General features: G+C 40.2%; 2 protein-coding genes across 5 annotated transcripts; both read left to right on the forward strand.

Annotated features, from left to right (window-relative positions):
* The first annotated feature begins 1,961 nt into the window (after positions 1–1,961).
* skor1b (SKI family transcriptional corepressor 1b) lies at positions 1,962–10,257 on the forward strand. 3 transcript variants are annotated; one of them, XM_085461941.1, is made up of 8 exons: positions 1,962–3,614; positions 4,005–5,749; positions 6,077–6,176; positions 6,269–6,373; positions 6,489–6,548; positions 7,111–7,185; positions 8,817–8,891; positions 9,469–10,257. In XM_085461941.1, the coding sequence occupies exons 2-8, from the start codon at positions 4,022–4,024 to the stop codon at positions 9,564–9,566; spliced, it is 2,241 nt and encodes a 746-aa protein (XP_085318067.1). In that variant the 5' UTR covers positions 1,962–3,614; positions 4,005–4,021; the 3' UTR covers positions 9,567–10,257. The 3 variants fall into 3 exon arrangements, with proteins under 3 accessions (XP_085318067.1, XP_085318066.1, XP_085318068.1); XM_085461940.1 differs by having other exon boundaries at positions 1,962–5,749; XM_085461942.1 differs by having other exon boundaries at positions 1,962–5,749; positions 9,472–10,257.
* An 858-nt stretch (positions 10,258–11,115) lies between these two features.
* Positions 11,116–25,299, forward strand: pias1b (protein inhibitor of activated STAT, 1b). Of its 2 annotated transcripts, none has more exons than XM_085461943.1 (14): positions 11,116–11,174; positions 13,717–14,149; positions 14,307–14,391; positions 14,561–14,608; positions 17,259–17,349; positions 17,453–17,587; positions 17,703–17,808; positions 18,617–18,690; positions 18,925–19,085; positions 19,778–19,911; positions 19,993–20,167; positions 20,266–20,405; positions 21,106–21,143; positions 23,367–25,299. In XM_085461943.1, exons 1-14 carry the CDS (start codon positions 11,151–11,153, stop codon positions 23,712–23,714), a joined length of 1,992 nt encoding a protein of 663 aa, XP_085318069.1. In that variant the 5' UTR covers positions 11,116–11,150; the 3' UTR covers positions 23,715–25,299. The 2 variants fall into 2 exon arrangements, with proteins under 2 accessions (XP_085318069.1, XP_085318070.1); XM_085461944.1 differs by having other exon boundaries at positions 11,150–11,174; positions 13,831–14,149.
* The last annotated feature ends 1,910 nt before the right edge of the window (positions 25,300–27,209 follow it).

Below are 27,209 nucleotides of genomic sequence, written 5' to 3' on the forward strand. Positions count from 1 at the left end.
TTGAGGTCCTTTTTTCTTTGTCAACTGCTTTCTTCAAGGTCAATTTTACTTCACACATTAAAAAAACTTCTATGGTCTTCTATGGTTAAAAATGAATTAATGCATATTAGGTTGTTTCCAATGTAATTTAACACATATTTGCTACAGTGTTAATATCTAGAATATATTAGTATATTACTGTCTTTTTGTCAGCATTATTTTTCGGTACTGGTGGTAAATATAGCTTTACATATCTGATCTCAAAGTTAAGTTAAATGCTGCTACGACCGTTTGATTTCTTTGTGTATTTTTTATTTTTCTTCCTTGGATTTTTCTATTTTATTTTATTTTATTACTTTTTTGTCCAGCGTCGACCAAAATCTTCATTCGCTGCCATCAGGATCGTGAACTCTGTGCTCTGAACTCTGCATCTTCATTCATGAAGCTCATTGCCTTTAGTGACTGCTTTAGCTGCATGCTCGATCTAATTGTATTACACATATTAGTATGGGCAAAATGCATCTTTGAATCAGTGTGATGTTTGCTCTCTGATGGGTGCAGAGTTCATCATGAGAAAAAAAGGATTTGAATTTGCCAGGAGGTTTTCTCTCTCTCTCTCTCTCTCTCTCTCTCTCTCTCTCTCTCTCTCTCTCTCTCTCTCTCTCTCTCTCTCTTGGCCTGTTTTTTCCAAAACAGACGAGTCTGTGATTTACGACACACGCCTTCTACGATGCGCTTCAGGTCAGCTCTATATTGCAAGCAAGGCTCAGAGAGACATGGCAGCTTGTGTCCTTGCATCTCTCCATGAATGCCCGCACAAGGCCTCTGGATTGCACAAAAAAGTAATTGCGGAGTGATGGGCACAGCTTGTCCCGTGCAGCCTGTGTCCCACACTTGAAGGCTCTCCTCGGAGCACCCTCATTGTCACATAGCCTTTTAGCACCTTTGTTCCTTCCTTCCCTCAGGACCTCACAGCTCACCATTGGCAGATGAGTCCCTGTCTGTGACAAAAGGGTCCCTGCGCTCAGCCTCATTTGATGCTGTGATGAACCCCCCCCCCCCCCCCCCCCCTCACTCACACTCAGCACACACACACTGCACACCTCCTCCTGCGAGAAGAAATGTTCCGTTTAGCGGTGGAGGATGTGGGGGTCAGGACCCAGGGGTGGGCTTTTAGGAGACAAATAAACATCAGAGCAGGAGAGGGGTGATGACTTGTTTACACATTAGCGAGCATTTAGCAAGTCTCACTGTTTTCGGCGCGTCTCTCCGGTGGCCTCTCAAACAGCTGATCTTTCTCTTTTGTTGTCCTTCCAGCTCACGATCAACACCGGTGGAATCATGTTGAACAGTCTCAACTTGATCTTGATGCGTACCTGATCAGTCCTGGATCACGTGTCTTTTATCCATGAATTACTGCGCATCGCCCTCTCAGAGAGAGCAAAACCGGGAAGATCCAGAATAATTAGCCTGCAGCACTTTTGCCAGTGATTGTCATCAAACAGTCTCTTGCACATTTTGCGCTGCTCTTACCCTTCCAGTGTTTTTTTTTTTAACCTAATCAGGCAAACACACACATACACGCATTTGAACACACTAACTCACAAACTGCATCTTTCTAATACCATCTAATGAGGTGATGACCAACCACTTGTTATAATTGCTTCAGTCTCCTTTTAATTTTCAAGCTTATTAATCATATGTAGAGTTATTTAAGAATGCATAAATTAATCTTAGATTAAAAAGCCTATCAAAGCTTCAAAACAATTAAAGAGTAAGGTAAGATTTCCCCTGGGCTGGCACTTTTATTTTAATAGAGTGTTCAGGTGATTATCATACTTTGATGCAGCACTGTGATTAATGCAGACACACTTTTAAACGAGCTGTTCTGGCTTGCACACATAAAAAGGTAGAATAAGCACGAACCTGACGATGACCTCACTGACTTTTTTTTTTTTTTTTTTTTTTGGAGGGTGGGCTACTTTTCCCATTTCCTCGCCTGTAGGTGTGGTTGAAAATCGCTTTTTACACACCACTTCCCGCAGAGAGGGAGTCCTGCGAAATAAGTCTGTAGCATTAACAGGAGGTCGTTGTCAGTCTTTTGAATACTTGACAGCATGCTCATTTGGAGTGGTTCAGTCTGTCAACACAACTTTTGATTCATCTGAATGTAACACCGGCTGTTAACGGGGTTTACTCTGCTGCTTCAGTGATCAACGGATATTGCCATTCAATCTGAATCTGGTTACTCATTTGAGATGAACAACACCATCGCATTCTCCTTTTTAGCAAAAATAAAAGAATATTTTTTTATCATACAATGTGGACATTAATCCCATTAATTTGCATTCGGCGAATATAAATGTTTCTACTTCCACATTTAACGCTGACTGGACAGAAATCTGCATTAAATTCATAATTCTGATATCAGTAATATGCATTTTTATTAGCATTTTGCAACTGTTTTATTATTATTATTATTATTATTATTATTATTATTATTATTATTATTATTATTATTATTCGCGTGGTATCACATGGTACACCTCTCAGAATAAGTGAACAATTACAGATACGTTGTTATTACCGCTCTGCCCCACTGGGGTCGATGGGGCCAACGGGATCGTGTCCTGTTACCTTCATTAATATTACATGACTGCCTGTCGCAGCACTTGTGCCAGATGAAAACAATTAATCCAAACCTTTATTGGCTTTTAAAGGGTAAATGTTGGTCGTTTATGGCACGAGGCTTCACGGTTTTCTTCTCGTGGATGCCTTTCTTTCAAAAAAGAGGGAAGGACCCAAGCGAGAGATCACCAAAGTGACCTTATAGAGCAGCTGGTGATTGTCACAGCGCGCGTTTAGGCCGGGGAGCTGGTAAACGGCGTGTCCGTGGGAACACAGCACATGATGAAGGCCTGAGCGCCGTATTCATAGGCGGACGCGCACAACAATGTGTTGGGGGGTCCCTGCTGTTTTTAGCGGAATGCCTGATCCCACTGCAGCCTCCTCCGTGCATAATGCCAAATAACCCTGAGAAGGAGCAAAAAATAATGAAACGCATGTAACCGACACCACATCATGACGGAATTATGATAAAATATTATATATTTTTTTTTATTTAAATGTATTTTTATCATATTTAAAATATAAGAAAGCCGATTGCTTTAAAAAACAACAACAACAACAACAACGATTTATTCATTTATTTAATGTATCTTTTCTAAACACTTTACCCAATAAACCTCCAGGCTGCTTTGAGACTAAGCACTCAGATCAGCTCATCTTCATTGGTCATGAATCCATAGTTAATTCAGACTGCCTGTGTGAGTGGGAGTGTCTTGCCATAAGTTTTGCCGTCACTTGATTGCGATCGTTGTAGTGGAGTGGGGGGGCTGTACCACAGTCTGCCTGCCATGTGGACTCTGCTGCTGCTGGTGGCGCAACACAAACCATCCGCACACACTGAGAGGGGAGCAGAGAGGCGGGAGGGAGGCGGTGCTGCACGGACAACTGCGTCCCACTCCTAAAGCAAACATCTTCAAGTCCTCCAGCGCGGAGTTGTCATTGCTCCGACATTCACTTGATCACAGCTTTGTCGTTCACGGCGGAGGGGAGCTGCGCGAGCGTCTGAGGTGAGTTTGGGAACAGACTTTGGGCAGCAGATGCACTGAGTGTTTTTGGGGTGTTCCTTATTATTTACGCGCAGTCTCTTTGATATAATCGTGTTCATACACTGAAGAGGTTTAAGATATTAAAGCAAATATAATTCCGTGAACTTTAAGCGTGGAATAGCTTATATGATTTCTCTGCAATGTCCTAAACACGAGTGTCTGCTTTAAAGACTAATTTCTAAAAATAAAGCATCAGCTTCGTGTGTCTTAAATTAAAAACGAAGGCCTGCAAATGACTTGTCCTCGACCTAAAAACGCTGCAGTGAAAGCTAATTATAAAGCTGGAGTTTTGGCGTTCGTTTAACTCACGTGTTCATATCAAACCTTGCTTTTCTTTTTTTTCCCCTGCAGCTTCTAGGCCTCCAAGGATGGACTCGATACCTGCGGGGCGAGACTCCACTTCCTCGCCAAACTCCAAACAAGAACTTTCCTACCCGAGCACTAACTTGAAGCCCAACCAGGTCGGAGAGACTGCGCTGTACGGAATACAGATCGTGTCTTTGGTAATAGACGGCCAGGAGAGACTGTGCCTCGCACAAATATCCAACACCTTATTGAAGAATTATAGCTATAACGAGATACACAACAGGCGTGTCGCGCTGGGGATCACTTGCGTCCAATGCACCCCTGTCCAGCTGGAGATCCTGCGGAGAGCAGGGGCGATGCCCATCTCCTCCAGGCGCTGCGGGATGATCACTAAACGCGAGGCAGAGAGACTTTGTAAGTCCTTCCTAGGAGCTCACTCGCCCCCCAAACTTCCGGAGAATTTTGCCTTTGATGTGTCCCACGAGTGCGCCTGGGGGAGTCGAGGCAGCTTCATCCCGGCCAGATACAACAGCTCCAGGGCCAAGTGCATTAAGTGCTCCTATTGCAACATGTACTTCTCCCCGAATAAATTCATATTTCACTCCCACCGCACGCCGGAGTCCAAGTACACGCAGCCAGACGCAGCTAATTTCAATTCTTGGCGGCGGCATCTAAAACTAACAGATAAAGGCAGTGCCATGGAGATTTTACACGCGTGGGAAGACGTGAAGGCCATGTTCAACGGGGGGAGTCGCAAGAGGACGCTGCCAGGCAGTGGGTCCGGGTCTAGCTCTCCTTTGAAATCACACGAGCCCAGCCGTCCACAAAGCTCCTCGGAGATCCCCGCAAAGATCCTAAGCTGCGAGGGCAGCCGGGGTGCTATGACGAGCACGCGCAGCTACCCGGTCATCCCGGTGCCCAGCAAGGGCTTCGGGATAATGCAAAAGATCCCACCGCCCCTCTTCCCTCACCCATACGGGTTCCCGGCTTTCGGCCTGTGTCAGAAGAAAGAAGACGGCATGATGGGCGAGCAAAGCAAAGGCGGCCTCCCGGGTGTGCTGTGGCCTGCCACCAAGGACAGCGCCTACCACTCCTTCCCCATGTTCTGGCCCGCGGCCGGCGCGCTGCCCATGCCCCCATATCCCCAAACCCAGCACAAGCCCCCTCCAGAGCTGCTGTGTCCGCCCAGGCAGACTGACATGGACATGTCCGAGCACAGTGACCGCAGCACCAACACATCGAAAGACAGCGCGGTCGATAATGACCGATGCTCCAGCACTCAGTCTCTGCGCAACGAAGAAGACAAGTCAGGGGACGAGGGGAGGCCGGCGGAGGGGGTGCCGCTCCAGCCCCGGAAAATCAGCTACGTGTCGGCGTTCAGACCTGTCATCAAAGACGCTGACTGCATCGCCAAGCTGTACGGCAACAGAAGCGCGTACAACGGCTGTCGCACCGGTTACTTATCGCCCGACTTTTTAAGCGAGAGCTCGAGCTACCGCTCTGTGTCCCCGTGCGTAGACAGTGAGGGCGAGCCAGACGTGGACGTGGAGACAAACAAAACGCAGGACGAGGAAGAGGAGGAGGGCTCCCGGCCTCTGTCTTCGGTGTGTCCTCGGACTCCCCTAGCTTTGACACACACCGTTTCACCACACGATTCTGACTCTAAAGGCCTGCAGGAGAGCAGCCTGGTCGATTCCCAGAAAACGAGCCTGCACGTGGCCCAGTCCTCTGAAAGAGAACTGCAGACCAAGCAGTTATCAGAGAGCCACATAGCTGCACCTTTCACCGAAGTGAGTGACTTCAAACACGGGCGATAATTCAGAGCTGTAATTTTCCCCTGAAGATCGGGTTCTGTTCTTTTTGCCTGTATGTGTACGTTTCAGCAGAGAAATGTGTGCTTGTGGGGGAATTTCTGTCTATGTTAAAACAGTGTAACACAACAAAAGGCATTTCCACATCACTTAGGAGGGGGAATAAAATCTTTTATCGTTTCTCTAATAAAATATCTATACATTAATTAAAGGTTTTCATTATTCATTTTTTTTATGTTTTACTCCATTACAAATATTTTTTTTTTTCACCAAACTTCAAAGAAGTGGTAATTCTTTTTCCTTTAGGTTTACACACCAGAGAGGAGTGAGCTGCAACAAAGGAGCAGTCCGTATCAATTCAGAGCCGCGAATTACCCGCCTGGAGTAGGCCTACTTACAACAAACGGTTAGACTTTTATTTTCCTGCCTTTGTTTAAAAAAAAAAGAAAAATGAAAAAAAGGGAGGGAAAAAATTATATCGACTTATTTTGTCTTAAGATGAGAGTGCAAGTAAAGAAGAGCCGTCTTCCACAGTGGAGGAGATCGAAACGAAATCTTTTAACGAACAAAGCAGCGAGGAGCACCAGCGAGAGCCGGATGAAGGTAAGTTACACCGAGGTCAGAAAAAAGGGATTTCAAACAAAACAAAAAAAAAAAGCTCAGTAGATGTGGGACTACATTTTTGCCGAAGAACTTAATTTATATTATGTGTACTCAGGCGAGGACGCGCCACCCAGAGCTCTACCAACACAAAGGGACATACAAAGTCTGGCAAAAGGTAAGCTATCTACTGCTTCTATTATTATTATTATTATTATTATTATTATTATTATTATTATTTACATTTGACGTAGCCTACATTATTGAGTTTTTCTCCATCACATACATTTATAAATATAAAAAAAAGCTCATGAGAGGTTGTAGATTAGCGGGCCTAAATTTTATAAATCAAGCAAAACTTGAGTCAGTTTCAACGTCCTGTCGCTCATCTGCACCTTCAGAGTCCTTGTATTTTCGAGGTGGAGTGACCTTTAATTAAAAAATTAGAAAAACTGAAGTTAAAGTTAATAAGACAACACCTCAGACTTTCCACTTTCATCTTTTGTTACATAAATGTGGGGTTTGGCGGGGGTGTCGTCTGCAGTCCAGGAAGACCTGCTCTGAATTTTCAGTGCAGATGATGATAATGATGTGCTCATCACTGTCATTAAAAATAGCAAAAGTGTCCTACATGGAAGCTGATGGGAAAGCCCTCATCTTTTCTCCTTCAACACCCGGCGTTTTTGTTTGATTTTGATTTGTTTCTTTTTCTGTGTTTATTTATTTGTTTATTTTTGCAGAAGAGCTACAAAAGCAGCTCTTGGAGCAGGTGGAGCTGAGGAAAAAGCTGGAACGTGAATTTCAACATTTAAAAGGTAAGCTAATCTCTGCCACGGTGCATGTAAAGGCAAATGTTCCTCCTCTCTGTGACTGAGGCCAAAACATAAGCCTTAATATATCAAATCCACCTCAGCAGTAGTTCCCATGTGCTGCAGCGGAACTAAATAACTGCTGCTTTTAATCTGATCTACCTTTGCCCCTTTTTCATATTGATATACTGAATATATGTTTTTTTAAAATATATGTGGACAGCAGAAAAAAAAGGGTAACTTTAAAAAGTCAGTGTTTGATTTTTATGAAACACTAACTGAAAAATATCTATAATAATATAATTATATATAAAACGGTTCCCCATCCACCACAATGAAAAATGTTACAGAACATTCCCATCTGCAGTCCATACATTAAGACCATCTGGATATGACACTAACAGCTTCACACTGGCAATGTAAAGATCATGATTTTGAAAATGAAACTAACCATGTCCTCAAGAAGCAGCTGCATTCAGGTGATTAATCAGGTGAATATCAGGTGAGATATGAGCAAATATTTTTTTTGTAACTTAAAATAATTTTATCCACCTTTTCTTACAAACAAATAAATACCTTTTTTCTGAAACATATTATATAGCAATATGAATATTTGGCAGACTCATATAAAAATTGAGAATTGATGTAATACCCAAAATATGTGCACTGGTTGCAGTACAGGTAAAGATGAATAGAAATTAAGATAAACCTGCAAGAATGGAAACTAAACGATGTCACATACAGGTAGTTAAGTGATGATGAAGGCTTCCATATATAAAACTATTTGTTTTTCAAAATTTTTGGAAAGAAATTAAACCTATATGTGGCCCATTTAGCATATATATATATATATATATATATATATATATATATATATATATATTAAAATTATTATTAAAAATCTATGGACAAGACAGTAAAACTTGTTAATGTTAACCCTGTAATATCATTAATATTGGAAACTTTTTTTTAAAAATTTTGATACCTAGCATAATCATCCTATTACTATATCTGAAAGTAAGACTGTTATGAATATAAGAGTGGTGAAGAAACATTATCAAACAAAAATCTGAGCAGATGTTATGATGTAACATATTTAAAGGGTATTCCGTTTATATTTCTCCTAATATAAACATGTCCTTGCAAATGCTTTTTTTAACTTTCATCAGTGGCATCAATATTTTAATTATAGGTCGGATTTATTTTCATTTAAATGCTATAAATAAAAAAAATTATTGTCATAAGAAAATGTTTTTGTTTCCAGCTGAAGGCATGCCCGGGTGTTTGCTACCGTTGATGCCCTTGGTTTGTAGCTTTAGCTTGAGAAGAGCGCCCTCTACTGATCAGCTGCCCGACAAGTTTAATACATGCATCTGTTATGAATGGCATCAGCCTCTTAAAAGCCTTAATTTATAAGAAACTATTGCCTCTCTCTAAACAAACATTCCACTTTGTTTGTTTATGCTGTGGAGGTTACATGATTGTTTAAAATGACAAAGATCAGAGGTGCAAACATTTCCTACATGGTTCTGTCAGTAACTTTGGGGACAGCGGTGGCTAAAATGAAGGGGTTTTTTTTCTGTCTGTGAAATAATTGTGGTTGGTTTACTGACTCAGATCTTTCATTTGCTTCTCAGATAATTTTCAGGATCAAATGAAAAGGGAACTTTCCTACAGGGAGGAGATGGTCCAGCAGCTTCACATAGTCAGAGGTGAGAAAAATAAAGCAAAGGCAGCGCACACAACAGCGTTTCAAGATGTTTCTAACTGTGGGATTTACAGATATTTTATAGCTTATTTTTCATGTAAAATCACCGGCGACAGTCTATGTGCTCAATTAGGTTTATTTTACTGTTTTCATATATAACGGACAAGCCTGATTTTTCACATGATCTCTGTTTTTGGCATCGGGGGTGCAAAGTGGTGAACAGTATCATAACGTAACTTTATATCAACAGATATTAGTGGCCAGCTCTTGCCTCTTGCGTGCACACTTACCCCAGTGAATTGCTCCAGAAAGAGAAGGTCGAAGGGTAATTGTGGATGGACAGGCTATTTGAGTGGATGGTCCACAGCCTCTTTAAACGCTTCCAAACTACTTGTTTTGAGCAACTCCTACTCATATCATGAATCGATCATATCATCATTTAACTGTAAACGTGCAGTTGTGTTTAACTTGTCTTATGTAGGTCTAAACATTTAAACAGCAGCAGCCTCTGTAATCCCCAGCAGGATGATTTACGCTCACATGCGCGTGCACTATTGATTGTTTGATCTCCTTCTTCATAGAAGCTCACGACGCTTTACACCATTTCTCCTGTAAGATGTTGACTCCTCGCCACTGCACCGGATCCTGCTCCTTCAAATCGCCTCTGCTACCACCGTGAATCAGACACAGGGGCGCGAGGACGCAGCCACAGCTTCTGTTAAAAACCACACCACGGGAGATTTAAAAACCACCACGGACACTCTGAGCCAAGCTGAAAGTAGTCTAAAGTGTAATTACCTGTAATATATTTAAAAAAAAGTAAAAAAAAAAAAAAAAAGTGGATCTCCACCCTCAGCGTTTATGTATCTCGCATACAGTGATTTGTTTTATTGAAATTATCCCATCGATTATTATTATTTGTGGCAAAGTGCAATGACAATGTATGTTTGTTGTAAAGGTGGGTTATTATTTCTTCTTCTTCATTTTTTCCTCCCCCTATCAACAATAGCAGCTTTGATTAGACGGTTCATTGCTCCTTATCCTCTCAGTATTGTAAATAAGTCTACTAATTTTAATGTGTTCTTCCATGCAGGCCAGTAGCTCACTTTGGATGTTATGCACTTTAAAACGAGTGGTGGGAATTACAGTAAAAAACAAAGCAAAACAAAATACAAAAAAGCCTCCGCGTTGAAATACAGCATATTTATTTCTGTAGCGGTCAAACTATGCCTATTTGCTGTTGGAAATTTGAAAAACACAGAAATTAGTAGGCTGAATTAGTGCATCTGCGACCTTGTAAGCAGTGACATATCCTATTAAGAATAGTCTATTCCTCCATGTAATATTTGTTTTTGTCGCTAATGAATAAATCATTTTATTTAAAGAAGTGTGATTTATTTCCCCCCATATTTACATTTCTTTTTACCTTTTTGATTCCCACAACTTTTTTTTCTTTTTTTTTCCTGCAAGTAATCAATCAACACAGGATCTCGTGAGCCAGTGGACTCCTAATTTAGCAAAACCCACTTATGTGAGTGCACCTTTCACCTTTGTGAATGAATGAATGAAGCTATATGCTGTAAGCGTTATTTAAATAACTGTTTGTGGAGGGGGAAATAATGCCATATCCATGAGAAAACAGCTTTCTACACGCGGAAAACAAGCAACCCGAGGCTATTTTGAGTGTGGAATATTCGTCTAGGTAATCGACGACTGAGACCTAGATCCAACTTCCCAGAGCCCAAGGAAACAACTTGAAATGATCAGGTGTTTAGTTTATATATATATATATATATATATATATATATATATATATATATATATATATATATATATATATATATATATATATATATATATATATATAAATAAAGTGATAAGACAAGGAAAAAGTGGCGGATTCCCAAGTTAAGATTGCCAATATTAATTACGTCTAAATGACTTAATTATAAGGATCAAATATTTCCATTGTCAGTTGACAAATTAAATAAAAGATTTACAAATTATAGCACGAATAAAGGGAAGGAACACTGCGTCTTAAGCCTAATTGCGACCCTGTTTTATCTTTACGTACTGCAGAGCAAGCCAACTAAGATCTGAAGGTGCGCCCTGCTTTTGTTCAAAGTAGTCTGTAATACCTCGGAGACGCCCTGTGGTCGTTTGTGTGCCAGCAGCGCCCCCTGCTGTGCACTGTGGAGAATGAAAACTGACTTTTTATGTTTCTTGAGGATGGCTGTTGCGCCTGCGCAACCAGTGTAACAAGATGGCGGAGAGTGCGGAACTGAAGGTAAAGCGAGTACATACGTTAGCTTGATAAATAAACGTTTCACACACTGAGATTTCAATTTCAGGTGTTAGCGCCGTTGACACTTAACAGTAGACACCCGAAGAGTGTTGTTATGAAGGCATATGATAAGAAAACAGCAGAGCAGAAACGACTAGATAGACAGTTAGCTGACGAGCTAGCTCGGTAGCACTAGCTTTGTTATTGTTGCACACTCTGCGTTAGGCTGTCTGTGGTTCACCTGCACTTATATAAGGTCGGATGTGGGCTTTAGCAAGAGATGAAGCTAATATTCCTGTCAGCGTGTGAAACCCACTGGCATTGTAATGTTAGCCTCCTAGCCTTAACAGTAGTTCGCCGTGCGAACCGCAGTGTGTGTTAAAGATGGGCTCTGTCTATTCCCTGGAATCCTAGTGCAGGTTAACTTGGATTGGCTATACTTTTGACATCTAGTCCAACAAATTACAGACACTGTCCACACTCCTGTTTTAGTGTAATCCAACGCGATTTGTTTTCAAACACAAGTTAACACAATGAAAAGTCTTGTTTTGTTTCAGTGAGGTCACACCAGCATCATGCGGGCGGTGTTAGTTAGTTTTTACTTATTAAACCACAGCGGTGTGTCCCCACTTTCTAATTTAATATTGTTAATGGATTATTATTTCACTGTGGATAATTACACTACATGCAAAAGGCTTTCATTTTGATCTTCACTTCAAATGAACTAATATCTGCGATACTCACACGTTGCATTGCCAAAGGTGATCATATCAACTGTACTGTAGCAATCATTGAGGTTGATCAGTAAGTGTTACTTTTGTACAGCATAAAATGCATTTGAGATGAGCTCACTAAAGATTTAAATCTATCTGTAATTTCTAAGAGTACCGCTTTTGAGTTAAGAGTTGGATTTGCGCAATACTGCAGTACACTTCTTTAATCTGGCTTCATCATTATGTAGGGAATGTGTTATAAAGGTGTTTTCATGCGTGATTCTGATTTGCACTGCTGGTGTTGCAGTTAAAAGAACACAGATTCTAACACTAATTAGTCATTTGGTATTTAAAACCACCAAGACTGTCTTTATTAGTGGTATATACTATACTGAGAGAGAGAGCTCTCTGTGATCCCTTATTCTTGAATATGGCAGGCACCACCCTGTTATGGGAGTGTGTTACAGAAAAAAGAAATGCCATTGTAGTCATCTCCAAACTATGTTTTAAGTTTTCTTCGGGGCGATCGTGGCTCAAGAGTTGGGAGTTCGCCTTGTAATCGGAAGGTTGCCGGTTCGAGCCCCGGCTCGGACAGTCTCGGTCGTTGTGTCCTTGGGCAAGACACTTCACCCGTTGCCTACTGGTGGTGGTCAGAGGGCCCGGTGGCGCCAGTGTCCGGCAGCCTCGCCTCTGTCAGTGCGCCCCAGGCTGGCTGTGGCTACACCAGTGCCATCACCAGTGTGTGAATGTGTGCGTGAATGGGTGGATGGATGACTGGATATGTAAAGCGCTTTGGGGTCCTTAGGGACTAGTAAAAGCGCTATATAAATACAGGCCATTTACCATTTACCATTTTCTCAAGCCAGCTTTAGTCCTCGAGCTTGGTTCGAGTACATATTATGCAACTTCACAGTATAATTTGCACCTCTAAGGCGTCATGAGAATATTTTCCATTGCTTAAATATTTATCCCGGGTAGGTCACTGATTGATTGTCAGAGGAGATTACCAAAATATTTGCATATGGACTATATGATTGCAGCCTGTCCTTTTAATGCTGACGTTGCTTTATTTGTCTGCAACGCAGTCATCCACAAAGATATTACAGCATGTAGTCAGCACAAGAATATGAGTGGAGGCTTTACAGTAGAATGTAAGATAGTAGAAACTATTTAAAATTGACTTTTATTCTCTCTGTGTCTCAGAGGCTGTCATGCAGGCTAGTGTTGTTGCTTTGCTTCACTGCATTTCACTCTAAAATATTTGTTTTGTTTTTAAACAAACATAAAAGAAACTCACGTCCTGCTAAATCCTTGAAAAAAATAAAACCACCATATAGTTTAATGCAGTCTGTTGCAGCGTTGCCACCTTCATTGTCAAACATTACCAGAGTTAGATTATCTTGGACAATGTCTCAAAAAGTTTCTGTAGTGGATTCCATTATTTTGTACAGCTGACCATGTCCACATCCTGTTTTACCACGAGCAACATGTGCTGATGTGTTATGAATTAAAAGTACAAAGACGTTGCATTTAGAAATGTGCATTTCTGCATCTAACCAAAAGCCTGTCTCTTCCATAGTCATCTCAGAGGGGCTATGTTTACAGACAAATATTAATGACTCAGTGAAAATGTTGTGTGTGGACATTGCAAGATAGCAAAGGATTTAAAAGCATTATTTATTTATTTAAAAATAAGAAGAAGAAGAAGAAGAAATTATTTAACAGTTGTATTTAATTGACAAAATAGTTTTTTGTTTCTTTATGACAGATTAGAAATTTTTGTTTTTAAGTTGTTATAGATCTTCTTTTCCTCACTCTTCATTTTTCACCAGCAAATGGTAATGAGCCTTCGTGTTTCTGAGCTCCAAGTGTTGTTGGGATATGCGGGACGGAATAAGCATGGGCGCAAACATGAACTTTTGACCAAAGCTCTCCACCTACTCAAGGCTGGTTGCAGTCCCGCAGTGCAGATGAAGATCAAAGAGCTCTACAGGCGGCGCTTTCCAACCAAAATGGTTTCGCCAGTGGACCTAGCTCTTCCCGGTGTTCACGCTGCAGCCAGCTTGCCCACTGGCCTTGCCCAACTGGGGTTTGACAGCCACGGTTCCCCATCACCGCTGCTGCCTGTTTCCTTACTCGGGCCTAAGCACGAGCTGAGTCTGCCTCATCTTTCCTCCGCTCTGCACCCTGTACACCCTGATGTCAAGCTCCAGAGATTGTCATTCTACGATGTGCTGGATGAGCTGATAAAGCCAACCAGCCTGGGTGAGTCCACAACTTCCTGTTCAGCTTTGTTTAGTGATAGCACCTCTCCATTGCGTGCATCCCATGAAAGCACCGGGTAAAAGTTCAGCATCTGTTGACCTCAGTCGTTTCTGTAGGTTTCCCCACTGACTCTGTGTTTCTGGTTTCTTTTTCATAGCTTCAGACAACAGTCAGCGGTTCCAGGAAGCATGTTATGCCTTTGCATTAACACCGCAGCAAGTTCAGCAGATCAGCAGCTCCATGTAAGTGAGAAAGCTTCTTGGTACATTCGGCAAGTTAAATAAATGAGAAGGCAAATAACTGTCACTTTTAAAGCTTTATCGCTAATTAACCTTTTATAATTAAATATCGGAGAAAACCGAGTCATTCATGTGTTGTGTGTTAAATATTTCTTCTTTTTGAATTCTTCAGGGACATATCCGGGACCAAATGTGACTTTGCTGTTCAAGTCCAGTTAAGGTATGACTAAGATAGCCTTTTCTTTTGAGCATCTGTTTTAATCGGTGTGATGTGGCGGTGTGAGTAATGGGTCTGTTTTTAGCTGCTCTCCATTTTGAATCAGCCAGAAATAGTAATGTCACATGAACAAAAGTTTAGAGAAAAAAAGCAACTGTGCACACATCCAGACTAACTTTTCTTTTAAGTGACAGAACAGAAAAAGGTTTGAAAACTAAGTGGCTACAAGTAATAAGTGAACCCTTAAAACACTGATACACAAGCAACATTTTGATCCTCAAGCGTGCCAAAGAACAAAAAGCCTAAGAGAGCTCATGCAGCTGGAAACTTGTTTCTAAATGTTTTAATCCTGAACAAAAGTTACGACAGTTTTGTTTGTTTTAAGCATGCTGCTAGTGTTTTTCTTTTCAAATTTAAGAAATGAAAGCCTCAACCTGCTAATTATGATTTTAGTTATCGTTAATGATAAGTGACAATGATGAGATCCTGCCATCCATGCTCTTCTGCTTATCGTTATCAGGGTCATGGGGGGGGGGGGGGGGCTGGAGGGCTGGAGCCCATCCCAGCTACGCAAAGATAAGAATTGAGTTGAATTACATTGAGGTCAAATTTTCAAATGAACAGTGAAGGATACAAGGCATGTTTTTCTCTTGGGGGCTCAGGCTTTTGTTTATATTCACAACGGACATGAGGGATTACAAAAATAATCAAAGAAAAGTACAAGCATATTTGGATGTGGACACATTGTTACCACACTAAACAGTAAAGGGGAAGTTTGCTTTAAAGAACACATAATTTATCCAGTCTAGCCTGTAGGATTTCCCAAGCCAGCATACAGTGGGGCAAAAAAGTATTTAGTCAGCCACCGATTGTGCAAGTTCCCCCACCTAAAATGATGACAGAGGTCAGTAATTTGCACCAGAGGTACATTTCAACTGTGAGAGACAGAATGTGAAAAAAAAATCCATGAATCCACATGGTAGGATTTGTAAAGAATTTATTCGTAAATCAGGGTGGAAAATAAGTATTTGGTCAATAACAAAAATACAACTCAATACTTTGTAACATAACCTTTGTTGGCAATAACAGAGGTCAAACGTTTACTATAGGTCTTTACCAGGTTTGCACACACAGTAGCTGGTATTTTGGCCCATTCCTCCATGCAGATCTTCTCGAGAGCAGTGATGTTTTGGGGCTGTCGCCGAGCAACACGGACTTTCAACTCCCGCCACAGATTTTCTATGGGGTTGAGGTCTGGAGACTGGCTAGGCCACTCCAGGACTTTCAAATGCTTCTTACGGAGCCACTCCTTTGTTGCCCGGGCGGTGTGTTTTGGATCATTGTCATGTTGGAAGACCCAGCCTCGTTTCATCTTCAAAGTTCTCACTGATGGAAGGAGGTTTTGGCTCAAAATCTCACGATACATGGCCCCATTCATTCTGTCCTTAACACGGATCAGTCGTCCTGTCTGTTTCCACCCCCATGCTTCACAGTAGGTATGGTGTTCTTGGGATGCAACTCAGTATTCGTCTTCCTCCAAACACGACGAGTTGAGTTTATACCAAAAAGTTCTACTTTGGTTTCATCTGACCACATGACATTCTCCCAATCCTCTGCTGTATCATCCATGTGCTCTCTGGCAAACTTCAGACGGGCCTGGACATGCACTGGCTTCAGCAGCGGAACACGTCTGGCACTGCGGGATTTGATTCCCTGCCGTTGTAGTGTGTTACTGATGGTGACCTTTGTTACTTTGGTCCCAGCTCTCTGCAGGTCATTCACCAGGTCCCCCCGTGTGGTTCTGGGATCAAAGCTCACCGTTCTCATGATCATTTTGACCCCACGGGATGAGATCTTGTGTGGAGCCCCAGATCGAGGGAGATTATCAGTGGTCTTGTATGTCTTCCATTTTCTGATGATTGCTCCCACAGTTGATTTTTTCACACCAAGCTGCTTGCCTATTGTAGATTCACTCTTCCCAGTCTGGTGCAGGTCTACAATACTTTTCCTGGTGTCCTTCGAAAGCTCTTTGGTCATGGCCATGGCGGAGTTTGGAGTCTGACTGTTTGAGGCTGTGGACAGGTGTCTTTTATACAGATGATGAGTTCAAACAGGTGCCATTCATACAGGTAACGAGTGGGGGACAGAAAAGCTTCTTACTGAAGACGTTACAGGTCTGTGAGAGCCAGAGATTTTCCTTGTTTGAGGTGACCAAATACTTATTTTCCACCCTGATTTACGAATAAATTTTTTACAAATCCTACCATGTGAATTCATGGATTTTTTTTTCACATTCTGTCTCTCACAGTTGAAGTGTACCTCTGGTGCAAATTACTGACCTCTGTCATCATTTTAAGTGGGGGAACTTGCACAATCGGTGGCTGACTAAATACTTTTTTGCCCCACTGTATATATGACAGAGAATACTTAATGACATTAAAAACTGGTGAATGACATCCGTTAAGAAGTGCTCTCCTGTATCATAGATGGAGATGGCTGTACTTGACACAACCGAAAACCTAAAATAAGCAAGAAAGAAAGAAAGCCAGCCTTTTTGTCAAAGTGGTAACTGAACAGAAACAAATTGTGTTTGCCATTTTTTCCTCAACATCTGAACTTATCCTCGATGCAATTTGTTTTCTCTTATTTTCAGATTTTGCTTATCAGAGACAAGCTGTCCCCAGGAGGACCATTTCCCCCCAAATCTGTGCGTGAAGGTGAATGGAAAGCCTTGTAATCTTCCGGTGAGTCCTTGGTGTTTGTTTTGTTTTTGTTTGCTTGTCATAGAGCATTTCCAGTGTTTAATAATGTGACTGTGAGTTACTAAATTTGTTGTGTTCCTTATAGGGATATCTTCCTCCCACCAAAAATGGAGTTGAACCAAAAAGGCCCAGTCGCCCCATTAACATAACGTCTCTTGTCCGGCTGTCTACTACAGTCCCCAACACAATTGTGGTGTCATGGACTTCAGAAATTGGCAGGGTAAACACACTGGATTCTCATTTTTTTATGTTTAAACAAATGGTCTGCGGAGTTGTGAGGAGAACATGAACCATCAGCATGACCTGGTTTGCTTATTATTTCCTCTTTTTTTCAGTGTTTTTCCATGGCTGTGTATTTGGTCAGACAGCAGTCGTCAGCGGTGTTGTTGCAAAGACTACGGGCCAAAGGAATCAGGAACCCTGACCACTCCAGGGCTCTGAGTAAGTCACGATATTAATTGGGAAGTACAAAGAACTGGATCTGCCCCATGATTTGTGAGAATGACATTTAAGAAACAGAAATTTCATACAGTAACTCTGCTACAGTTTTCTAACTGGTCTGACCACAGAGTCGAAACAAAGGTAAAGGTACTTTTCTTTGCATTCCTCATATGTTCTCTGGAAAAGTCCCTCTGTTTGTTTATGTGAACAAAGGCCAACGGTGGAGCTTACATTTTCTGCTTCACAATTTTGTAGTCCTTACTGTATGTGGGACTCTACAATACTATCAGAGTAATTCCCCTGAATTTGCTTGTTTCAGTTTGGTTTTTAATGTTTAAAGTGTTTAGTTTTTACTTTAGCTTTGTTTGTTTTTTTATATTTGCAATATGAAATAATTTGTCAGTAGCAAGGTCACAATTGTTCCTTTAACACAGACACACTGGGAACAATGTTTGGTCTCAATAAATCTATGCAACAACATTGTGCTTCAGTTCAGTTCAGTTTTACTTCTGTAGCACCAAATCACAGCAACAGTCGCCTCAAGGCATTTTATATTCTAAGGTGAAGACTCTACTGTAATATAATGTTTTAAGAGCTTTTCTTTTATGTTATTTTTTTTTTTAAAGTTTTTCAATACATGTTAACTTTTTTCCACTTTTTTAGTTTTGTTATGTTTTTTTAGTTCAACAAACTATAATAACCTTAAAACATTGTTACACAAGCAACATTTTGAACCTTAAGTGTGTCAAAGAACAAATTCCATTAAACATTAAAAAGTTGTGACTCTAGCACTTTGTTTTGCTTACAGTCAAAGAGAAGTTGACGGCCGATCCAGAGAGTGAGATTGCTACCACAAGTCTAAGAGTTTCTCTCCTGTGTCCTGTAAGTACCATTCATCACTATCCTCCTTGCTTCTTAGTTGCTTCTTAGCCTGCTGTTAGAGCAACAAGAAATACGTTTACAGTTTTAGTGACCTGAGGTTTACGGTATTTGGATGTAAAGTGGTTGGGGACTGTTGCTTTTGTTCTGTGCTATTATATAGTATAAAACTGATCACTGTGTCAGTCAATGAAAGCGACATTTATCGAATTATCTTTCTTTTCTTTTCTTTTTTAGTTGGGGAAGATGAGGCTGACAATCCCCTGCCGAGCAATGACATGCTCACACCTCCAGTGCTTCGATGCTACTCTTTATATTCAAATGAATGAGAAGAAGCCAACATGGGTTTGTCCAGTCTGTGACAAGAAGGCACCATATGAGCACCTAATTATTGACGGGTGAGCACGTCTTTTTTTTTTATTTTATTTTTTTAATGTCGGGTATGGTTCCATGCCCATCCGTTTAGTATGATGTAGTCAGAAATGCTCTCCTTCCTCTACTTTGTAGAAATGTTAATCCAGTCGTCTTCTGACCAGAAAGGGTGGAGCAGGTTTCTTTAACATTGGCAAAAAAGGGATGCGCTGAATGCCTTTTTAATTTGATTAAACCCACTTGTTCTGGGTGGATGTTGCTGATCAGACAGCTTTAGCAAAAACGGATGCAGTCATCTGGTTATGAAGTTAAAGTTGGCTTAACTTTAACATCCTGCATTCCTGATTTTTATCAGGATAATCCTGCAGCTTGTCTGACAGTTGTCAAGATAAATAATAATAAAACTGCATGCTGCATAAATAGCGTGTAGCTTTATAAGCAATTAAACTCAGTTAAACTTCTTGTTTTAACTTGAAACAGACTTTCTTTGGTTTGTGTTTTATTGTCTCCTGACTATCTTGAACACAGCTGTTTCTGGACTGGATTCCTGGACAGGAATTGCCAATAATACAAATCCTTGTTTATGTTTATTTAGTATCAGTTGCTCAATCTGCTCATGATGAATCACAGCTGTATTGTAATTCTGAAGTTTGACTTTTAAGTGACTCACAAGTACTTAAGATTATTGTAATAGAATTGGAATGGCTTGTTTTTCTAGGTTGTTCATGGAAATCTTGAATAGCTGCTCTGACTGTGATGAAATCCAGTTCAAAGAAGATGGAAGCTGGGCCCCTATGAGGTCAAAGAAAGAAGTGCAGGAGGTTTCTGCTTCCTACAACGGTGTAGACAGCGGTATGTCAGTTGATTTTAATCTTTAAATCTAATCTTCCCCATGATCTGGGAACGCAGACTGACATTGCTGTTTCCTTGTAGATCTGTCTGGAACCGATGCGCATGAGCACAAACGGTCTTCTAATGACAACTGCAAGAAAGTAGATGTGATCGATCTGACACTGGATAGCTCCTCAGAAGATGAGCTAGATGACGAGCCGCCTCCTAAAAGAGCCTGTCCCTCGCTGTCACCCGTCTCTCCACCTGCAAGCAAAGGGTAAGTCATGAAACTGCAAAGGAAGTGAGATGACTGTAAAAAATGTGTTCAACTCTGTCTGCTTTTGTCTCTAAACATATGATGTTATTTCCTCCCAGAGTACTAAACCTGCACAGCCAGGCCTCACCTGTGAGCAGAGCTCCCAGCATGCCACCTGTGGAGACCAGTTACATTCCTCCCCCACCACCTCTCATCCAGGACTACCGCCACTACTATCACACAGCCAGTGACCTGCCAGGTAGCCCCGTCAATTTCCCTAAAGGAAATGAATTTTATCTCACTGCCATCATAGCGTGTATGTGTTAAATTCTGTCATCTGACTACCAGCATGAGTGTGCCTCCTGATAGACAGAACTAGGGATAATGTTGATGTCTTACAGTGTCGCCATGTCATAGGGAAATTTTGTAACACTTTTTTTTTCTTTCTTTTTAAAGCATGCTGAGAATGATAAGACTTTGGTTTTTGTTACAAAATTTTCCTTATCAGGACACATTTATTGTTGTACTGAATAATTTGGCTCTCTAATCAGATAATTTATCAAATGTACCAGTGTAATTAACTGGGGAAGGTGTTTTTACTTTAAATTTTTACTTTAAATGCTACTTTTCCAAAAAAAAAACCAAACCCAAAAAAACTTTTTCTCAGAACTTTTTTTTTTTTTTTTTACACACTGAGCGAAAAGGAAACAGAAAAAATGGAGAACATGGACGCTTTTTGGGAGGGATTAATAAAATAAAAAGATATTCAAATTACCTCCGTAAAAATATTTGGCTCTAATGTGTCGATTAAATTGAAAGAAAGGTTTTTGTTGTGGGAAATATTCCATATACTGGAGACCTGGGGAATTTTCATTGTAATACATCGGTTGTAAATTATTCACTTGTAATGACTTCATGCCTCTGAACGCAGCTTGTAAAGTCGTTTCTTTTTCTTACAGATCAAAATTTCTTCTCCTTCCTTCAAGGCGACAATCAGGTACAGTTACTCATTCTCATCCAGCGACCACAAACCCGCCTAAATAGATTGTAAAAGAGTAATATATTTTCAGTAAGACAAATCTTTAGATCTGTACATTGAATTAAATAAATTTACAGATGTTTTTTATCCAGTGATAGCTGTGCAAATCAAAACTAAGCTTTATTCATACATTTAGTGCTGTACATACAGCAACCTCACTTTTTCTCACATACTTAAGTTACTAAAGTGCTGTTTGAATTATTATCTCGCTAACAAATAACACTTGCAGGTAGGGCTGGGCCATATTATACCGTTCACGGTAATACCGGTATAATGTTAGGCAACGATAGGAAAATGAAATATCGCGATAGAATATGAGTAAAACGCGCATGCGCAGTGCCTTTGTTTTCATACGCACATGGCCGATTGTTGAGTGAAACAGATGAACCAGAATTGGTTTGTAAAAATGGTGCAACTTCAGTGATGTGGAACTGGTTTGGTGTTTGTCCGTCAGATACACAACAAAGCACATTTTTTTGCAGAACATGCAAGCCGACGTCGTTATTGTTGTATTTGTCGGACTAAGATGCTCTTAAATCTGGGAGTAATCTGGGTCCTAAACTCAGTATACTTCAGGTCAAACAAACACTGCAGCATCACTGAGAGTTAACTGTCTAAATTCTTTCATCTTTAATAAAACGATCAGCATTGCTGCTTTACCAGGTGTAACTATGAAGTTTAACTTCCAGGCATCCATGAAAACAAAAGTTATTACATTTAACGGAGTTAGAAGTTAGCAGGAAGCTAGCGGAAGTTAGCTCGCTAGTTTCGCTAGTTACCTAAGCATGATATAGCATGTTCTGACTGAGAGATTTCTGAAAAAAAATCAAACGTACAGCTCTGCTATCACTTCCAACATAAATGAAGGCAGGAAACTAAACAGCAGTGACGTTTGTAGGGTTACTGAAGTTGGGCTAGCTGGTATATAATGATGTGCTACGTGATCGCTAGCGACACAGCTATGTTAGCATAACATAAACAGTGAAGCTGGAGGATGAACACTAAGGTTCCTCATGGTTAGAGACAAATGCAATCGCATGGCAGGATGCTGTAAACGGACCAAACGTCAGTCAGGAGAACAACTGAGATAATCCATCCACAATACAAGGCTAGTCATTAATATACTGCAACAACATGGGAATAGAGCAGCTGCCAGAGAATTCAACATCAATGAATCAATGGTACAGAAGTGGAGGAAGCAAGAAGAATGAGTTTAATAAAGTTTGATTCATCTAACTGCTTTGTTTAGCTCAATGTGCCTTATGGTCCAAAAAATACGTACTGCACACTACAGTTTAATGTTGCAAAGCACCTCTTTTTAACTTCAGTGGATATTATATATGGTTATGCTCAGGATATGTCAGCCCATTTCTACTGGAAATGCCTTTTGGTTAAACTTTCAGCAAGGAATTTGCATTTGCACTGTTACATTTTTATAAAGCTTTAATGTACATAAAAACCAGCTTCTTGTTTAAGTGAAAATTAATGGAAGGTTGTCTTTTTGCGCTAGTAATGTTGTGGAGTATTTTGTCTCGCATCAATTATATCGTCAGTTATATCGTTATCGCAAATTTTCAAATGTATATCGTGATAAATATTTTTGGCCATATCGCCCTGCTCTACTTGCAGGTGTACGCTGAGGTCCGTGTCAAATCTGAGGTCATTTGGAAAACTGATTCTCAGATTTCTGCTAAAACTAGTTTTCTGTTATCCTCTTACAACAACTGGTGTCTTCATGTGAGGCGTTTAGTGATTGTCTTTGTAGATTGTTACTAATGAAAGTAACTTGGTTTGCATCCCTCTTTCCAAATTGCACGACTCTCTGCCCGCACATCACTCACACACAGCGCCATTCAACACCACAGGAAAACATGCCAGTGACATTTGGGAACAACCTTAAACTTAATATTCACTAAAACAACTTAATTTGCCATTTTGCTTCTATCTTTAGCAGCTGTTAGTTGAACTACTGTTTATTATATTAAAGCATGCATGCAGTCAGACAGGCACAGGTCTTAGTAGTTTGTCTTAAAACTAAAACTTGGTCATCTGTTTTTGCTTTTTGGTTTGTTTTATTCTCCCCATTCTTCAGTGTCATGAAGTTTTGTAAATATAGCACTAGGCTTTAACATATTTCTTCACAGTATGCTTGACTGTTGTCACTCTTCTTTGTCCTGTTAGCATTACAATATGGTGATGGCTGCTGCAGCAGCTGCGTCGGCTTCAGCCTCAGAGGATCATGACCTGCTCCTCAACCGTTTCCTGCCCTACAGCTCCCCTCAGCTCTTACGTGAACAGCCAGGCACCCCGGGGAGCAGCACATTGGCTGCCACCAACGGAGGCAGCAACAGCGGCAGCACCAGTAGTTTGGTGTCTTCGAGCAGTCTGCGGGACCACGACAAAGACCGGGATCGGGACAGAGACAGGGACAGCCATTCCATTTCAGGATTATCAAGGTCCTCAGTGGAAGCAGCAGCAGCTGCAGCGGCCATTTATGGCTCCATATCTGACATTATCTCTCTTGACTAGATCCACTCAGAACTGAAAGACAAGGGAGACCTCGAGAGCAGGAGTTCTTTGTAAATAAAGAAGAGGAAGATGAAAGAATACAGTGCTATGTACAGAGAGGAAAATCTATTTTCAATTTTACTTATCATATGTATATAAACTTAGGACGCTTCCTGTCCGGTGAGTTACTTCAGTTGATATTTTTCTGTGAATACTGAAGACTTTTTCACACCTCTTCATGTGGTCCTTTGATTAAATTGTACCTTTTGTACCTGTTTTTACGGTTTTGTTTCGATAATTCATGTCAATGGCATTATTTCAGTATACATGCACAGAACGCAGTGGGGGTCACAACCTTATGGAGCGTAATATTCAGAATATAAAGCAAAAGGGCATTGTTATAGATGTACAAAAGGCAAGTCTCAGCAAAACAGGAAAATGGGTAACACTTTCTTTATTTTCTAAATGGCTTTATTTCTGTTGACATGCTGTGGGCAGCAGAAAGATCGGCCATTTTTTGCCATCACTGTAGAATTTTTTCAGTAGAACATTCATGCTGTGGTCATTATTTTAAATAATTATTTATGATGTAAGTTATGTAGGATGTGTGCTGTTTTTTTTTTGTTTTTTTTAAAGAAGCATTCCCTATGCCTCTAGGAACTGTTGCCACTAGAAATGCAGGAGTAAATGCTAGATCCTTCTATTGTCGTAAGTGCTCTCTTTTCCTCCTCACTTCTTTAACTCAAATCAAACATGAGCGATGTTAAATTGTTCAAACTGTACCTGGATGACATAAATTGGGAGAAGTCAGTATTGTTAAGACAACACTTTTATTTTAATTTTATTTTGTTGTTGTTGTGTGAATGAAGGGCACAGGTCCAGCAAGAACCACTATCGGACCTTTTATATAAGTCTTAGATTTGCAGTATTGTGTAATTTTTTTTCTCTCAAAGTGTAGTTGTTTTACTTTGCATATTATATTCTTAAAAACATGCACAAAAAAAACACAATTGATGAGTTGATACCGATAAATTTCTGCTCCACCGTCAATGGGAGACTAGTTTCTGGTCCGCGTGAGGTGAAATGCTATATTTGAAAGGTGTAAAACTGTTCACTGAGTGCAATTGGATTAAATACATTTCACTGGGTTTGATTTTAGCACTTGTTGCTTTTTGTTTTTTAATTTACAGAGAGCCTGTTTGGAGCAGTGAAGCATTACAATGTGCAATTGAGTAGTTTTCAGCTTTATGTGTGTCTACAAATTACCTGAAAGCTCACCTGTTTGAGTGAATCACAACACCCTTTTTTTTGGCCCAAAACTCAAAATCATCTATGTTACTTTGGACTCCTCCCTTTCCTTTATTTTGTTTGACTTGTGCTTACAGTTAGAATTATTTATTATCATATATATTTTTCAGCATTTGTTTGATTAATGAACATGCATTGCTGTCATTGTATGTGATCATTTCTTTTGTAATTATATATAATTAATGCTATTTAAAGATGTCATTGTTGCTTGACATGCATTGTAACATTTTCTGTTTGTCTGTTTTGCTATCAGATGATGTCAATAACTCAATAGAAGCTTTGATCGTTTTGAACGGCTGCGAGGTCTACTGTGCTGTTTGATATTTGTAAGAATTAAAACCAATACAAGGAAGTGCATGTTTTGTAGATGGCGTGAGGACAGCTCCGTTTGCTTCTCTGGTAGCTTTTGAGAGCATTCAGTATAGCAACAAAATCACTCGGTTGAATGTCGCCAGCAAAAATGTACCGTCTCTGAGGAGCGGCGTGGCACTTAAAAGAAATCTGCATTGTTTATGAAATTGTTTTTCAGTATCAAGGTCTTAGGTTACAAAAGGATAAAGCTACGTAATATCATTGGCAGTTATTATTAGAAGAAGAAAGAAAAGCAACATTGTACACATTTGCTTGTTAGTAGTTTTCTTGATTTTGGAGGAGTGGAAATGGCCTCGGGGTATCCCTGTGTTTTAATGGTTAATTTAAACTAGGAGTGATGGCATATTCAAAAAATACAAAATAACTGAAATGATATTTATGTACTTACAAACCAAACTAAACTAAAATATTAATGCATACATATACAGGAAATGTCACTTTTTAAGTCTTTCTCAATTTGGTTGAGTATGTAAACCTGACAAAGTGCCGCAGGCTTTCTGCATTTGTTTATTCAGTCAGCATGGTCGAAGTCCACTTCCCTGCTGTGTTTACCATACAAAATACGTTATTTACCCTGTATTTAGAACTTTTTTTTCATGCAGTTGAAATGGACAGGTTGCCAGTCTGTGGCAGAGACTCAGACGAGCATTCATGTTCACATTCACACCGATAGTCATTTTGAAATCAGTATTATAGGACTGTGGGAAGAAGTCAAGGTACCCCATAAGGAACCCGTGCAGGCACAGGGAGAACATGTAAACCTCACTCAGTCATGCCCAACTGGGGGCTTTTTGCTATGAGGTGATTACCATGCAGTCCTTAAAAATACATCTGCCAGATGACACTCTGCCAGACAGATAATTTGAATTATAGATGATAGTAGCATGAGATATAAATTATTTCCTGTATCTGTCTTTGTGGTAGTGGAGCTGAATCAGTCTGTTACATAAGGTGGACCTCAGTGATATTCCTGTCCATCACAGCTTTAAAAGTTTCCTGTTTGCAACCAATCACAGAGCCACAGAAGCAGATGATTTCTTCATCTCAACAAAATCATTTACTAGTCAACAGTCAAACATGGTGGTGGTAGTTTGGTGGTCTGGGGCTGCTTTGCTGCTTCAGGATGACTTGCTGTAATTGATGGAACTGTGAATTCTGCTCTCTTCTAGAAAATCGTGAAGGAGAATGTCTGGCCATCTTTCCGTGCCCTGAAGCTCAAGCACACTTGATTTATGCAGCAGGACAACAATCCAAAACACATCTGCAAGTCTACCTTTGAATGTGCTGTGCTGGCCTAGTCAAAGTCCAGACTGAAATCCAAATCAGATACTTTGACATAACCTTACACAGGTTGCTCAAAAATGCTTAATTAAAACAGTTTTGCAAAGAAAAGTGAGCCAAAATTCCTTCCAAGTGATATGAAAGATCTATTGCCAGTTACCACAAATGCTTGATTGCAGTTTCTGCTGCCAAGGGGCACACAACTAGTTATCAGGTGTAGGGGACAATTTTAACACAGCACCAGTTGGTTTGGCTATCTTTTTCTTTTTTACATTAATAAATGAAATTATCATTTACAATTTGTGTTTTGTATGTATTTTGTCTTATATTATGCTGGAGAGTAGTGACAATCTAATTTGTTAACTAATGCCATTGTGCAGTAACTTGCAGGTAGTGCAGTTACATACACATTTGCATTGTTTTTATTTATTTTCTATCTATTTATTTATTTATTCATTGCAATTTTTAATAACTATTGAAATTATAATTTTTGGGAGTATAAGAAAAAATATATGTTTTTAAACTTTTTTTTCTACCCTGGTCTCTGGTTTCTGT

The sequence above is a fragment of the Copadichromis virginalis genome, linkage group LG7 (genome assembly GCF_057382275.1).
Source record: "Copadichromis virginalis isolate Kocher_CV1m ecotype Utaka linkage group LG7, C_Virginalis_male_GT1.1, whole genome shotgun sequence".
NCBI classification, from domain to species: domain Eukaryota; kingdom Metazoa; phylum Chordata; class Actinopteri; order Cichliformes; family Cichlidae; genus Copadichromis; species Copadichromis virginalis.